General features: G+C 43.3%; 1 protein-coding gene across 2 annotated transcripts; it reads left to right on the top strand.

Moving 5' to 3' along the window:
* The first annotated feature begins 371 nt into the window (after positions 1 to 371).
* LOC123966805 (phospholipid transfer protein-like) lies at positions 372 to 3,365 on the top strand. Of its 2 annotated transcripts, XR_006824069.1 has the most exons (7): positions 372 to 725; positions 946 to 1,009; positions 1,111 to 1,266; positions 1,342 to 1,518; positions 1,998 to 2,057; positions 2,439 to 2,740; positions 3,325 to 3,365. XR_006824069.1 is itself a non-coding variant. In XM_046042922.1 (6 exons), exons 1-6 carry the CDS (start codon positions 697 to 699, stop codon positions 2,682 to 2,684), a joined length of 732 nt encoding a protein of 243 aa, XP_045898878.1. In that variant the 5' UTR covers positions 372 to 696; the 3' UTR covers positions 2,685 to 3,081. The 2 variants fall into 2 exon arrangements, 1 of the variants encoding a protein (XP_045898878.1); XM_046042922.1 differs by lacking the exon at positions 3,325 to 3,365 and having other exon boundaries at positions 2,439 to 3,081.
* The last annotated feature ends 57 nt before the right edge of the window (positions 3,366 to 3,422 follow it).

The following is a 3,422-nucleotide window of genomic DNA, read 5'->3' as shown; positions in this document are numbered from 1 at the left end:
ACAAACCTTGTCACCAACTATAAAAACCGTTTGACATCTGTGCTGGCCAATAATGGCTTTTCTACAAAATATTAACATGCTGTTTGTCCAGGGGGTCAAATACTTGTTTTTCCTCATCAGATGGTTATCAATTTTAATAAATTCATATGATGTGATTTTCTGGAATTTTCTTTGGGATTCTGTCTTTCACTGTTAGAATGTACATATGATTAAAATTATAGATCGTTGCATTCTTTGTAAGTGGGCAAACCTGCAAAATCAGCAAGGGGTCAAATACTTATTTCCCCCACTGTAACTCTAATAGTTCTCCTATATAACACTAATATAACTCTAATAGTTCTCCTACATATCATTATTATAACGCCAATAGTCCTTCCACAGAACAATAATATAACTCAAGTAGTTCTCCTACATATCACTAATATAACTGTGATGGTTCTTCTACTCAACACTAATGTAACTAATATAATCTGACCTGTTTGAATCCAGATAGTTGAATGATCATATGATGAAGATGATGATGAGGACAGTCATCTTCCTGTCGGTGATGAAGTCTTGTTCTATCTCAGTTATGACACAGGAAACATCAACGCGTCGGCTGAAGGTGTGAACATCAACACGGTTCTGAATCTAATCAGAGATGATGAAGGACGACTGAAGATCAATAACATCACCTGTGATGCCAAAATTGACAAAATGAAGGCAAAGTTCAGCGGAACACTTGGGTAAACACACTGACGTACTAATCAACAATGATTAATGATTATTGTTAATAGAATTGATTTGGTCATCAATAATGATTACTGTTAATGACACCAATGTAATAATCAATAATGATAATGAATAAATCACTGATCAACAATTAACTATCAATAATATCTAATCACCAACATCATGTGACCTCAGAACCAATCAGGAACTGTCATCACGTGTATTTTGTTTCAGGAGAGTTTACGACTTCCTGTCCAGCTTTCTGACAACAGGCATGCGCTTCCTCCTCAACCAAAAGGTCTCACACCTGTCTGTCTGTATGTCTGTCTGTTTGTCTGTCTGTCTCACCTGGCTATCCCACTAACCTGTCTCTGTCTCTCTGACCTGTCTCTTTATTAGATCTGTCCCGCTCTGGATCACGCTGCTCTGGTTCATGTGAACTTGATGTTGGAGACGATCCCAGTGAGGACGGAGGTCGATCAGTATATTGGGATCGATTATTCTCTGATTGATGATCCGGTGGTGACGTCCAGGAGCCTCGACATGCACTTCAGGGTCAGTCTCCGACACTGATGATCTTTTAGAATCTGGTGTAAGATGACAGTAACAGTGAGTGTGTTGTGTCTGCAGGGTATGTTCTTCGACCTGTCTGATCAGAATGACACGTTAGTGAACTACGCCGTCGACCCGGTCATCAGAGAGTACGACCGGATGATTTACCTCGCTCTGTCCGAGTTCTTCTTCGACAGTGGGATGTTTGCTTACTACAGAGCAGGAGTCTTCCAGATGCATATCGTCAACGAGAAGGTCACAACCACCACAGACTACCAAAAATCACTACAGACCTCCAACACCCCCACAGACCTTCAAAACCATCACAGACAACTAAAAACCACTACAGACCTTCAAAACCACTACAGACCTCCAAAACCACCACAGATCTTGAATACCACCATAGACCCTGAAAATCACCAGAGACTGCCAAAAATCACTACAGACCCCCAAAACTATCAGAGACCCTATAAAACCACCATAGACCCCCAAAACAACCGCAAGACACCAGAAAGTCTTCCAGATAGTCCCCTGAACGCCATGCTCCTTCCCTGTAAACACAGACCCTCATGACGCTGACAGGACGCTGGTGCACTCTGGCTTCCATTTCCTCATAATATGACTGAAGCTCTAAAACAGATTGGACTGTAACCCTGAACCACCAAAGCAAACAGGACAAGGTTGCTCCTCAGAGCTGAACTGATCCTGTTCCTGTTTGTTGTCTCATCCTTCAGATGCCCAAAGACCTGGAGATGTTGTTGAGAACCACCTACTTTGGAACCATCATGATGCTGGTGAGCAGAACCACCACAGAAATAGTCACACAGTGGAGATATAGTAGAAAAACAGAGACAGCAGAAATAGTAGAGACACAGTGACATAAAGTTGAGACACAATGACATAAAGTAAAAACACAGTGGAAATAAAGTAGAGACACAGTGACATAAAGTAAAGACACAGTGGAAACAATCTATTTATTATTAGTCAGACTACTGTGATCTACTGATAAACTGTGTACTATTTAATTCTGCATATTATTACTGGGTATTATTAAATAAGTACTGCACAGAGCTGTTGTACTGTATTATTGTAGTACTATACTACATATGTGTTTTCTGGATAGAACCCGGTGTAGTACTGCAATACTATGTGTTCTCCCTGTGTGTTCTGGGCAGAACCCGGCTCTGGTGGATGCTCCGCTCTCTCTGCAGATCGCCGTGGTCTCACCTCCAAAAACCTCCATCAAGACATCCGGGGCAACAGTCGTCATGACAGCCATCATTAAGGTGATGCTGCTGCCTCCAAGTCAGCCTCCGGTCCAGCTCAGCAGCATGACCATGGTACGCACACACCAACCCAACCAGTTTAACCAGTTTAACCAGTTTAACCAGGTAGGTCTCCAGTCCAGCTCAACAGTATGACCATGGTACGCAGACACCAACCCAACCAGTTTAACCAGTTTAACCAGTTTAACCAGGTAGGTCTCCAGTCCAGCTCAACAGCATGACCATGGTACGCACACACCAACCCAACCAGTTTAACCAGTTTAACCAGGTAGGTCTCCAGTCCAGGTCAGCAGCGTGACCATGGTACGCAGACACCAACCCAACCAGTTTAACCAGTTTAACTAGTTTAACCAGGTCAGCCTCCGGGCCAGCTCAACAGCATGACCATGGTACGCAGACACCAACCCAACCAGTTTAACCAGTTTAACTAGTTTAAACAGGTAGGTCTCCAGTCCAGCTCAACAGCATGACCATGGTACGCAGACACCAACCCAACCAGTTTAACCAGTTTAACTAGTTTAAACAGGTAGGTCTCCAGTCCAGCTCAAAAGCATGACCATGGTACGCAGACACCAACCCAACCAGTTTAACCAGTTTAACTAGTTTAAACAGGTAGGTCTCCAGTCCAGCTCAACAGTATGACCATGGTACGCAGACACCAACCCAACCAGTTTAACCAGTTTAACTAGTTTAAACAGGTAGGTCTCCAGTCCAGCTCAACAGCATGACCATGGTACGCACACACCAACCCAACCAGTTTAACCAGTTTAACCAGGTAGGTCTCCAGTCCAGCTCAACAGCATGACCATGGTACGCAGACACCAACCCAACCAGTTTAACCAGTTTAACTAGTTTAAACAGGTAGGTCTCCAG

This window comes from Micropterus dolomieu, unplaced genomic scaffold (assembly GCF_021292245.1).
Source record: "Micropterus dolomieu isolate WLL.071019.BEF.003 ecotype Adirondacks unplaced genomic scaffold, ASM2129224v1 contig_14266, whole genome shotgun sequence".
NCBI classification, from domain to species: domain Eukaryota; kingdom Metazoa; phylum Chordata; class Actinopteri; order Centrarchiformes; family Centrarchidae; genus Micropterus; species Micropterus dolomieu.
The sequence above is the reverse complement of the archived record's forward strand: the minus strand, read 5'-3'. Positions and strand labels throughout refer to the sequence as shown.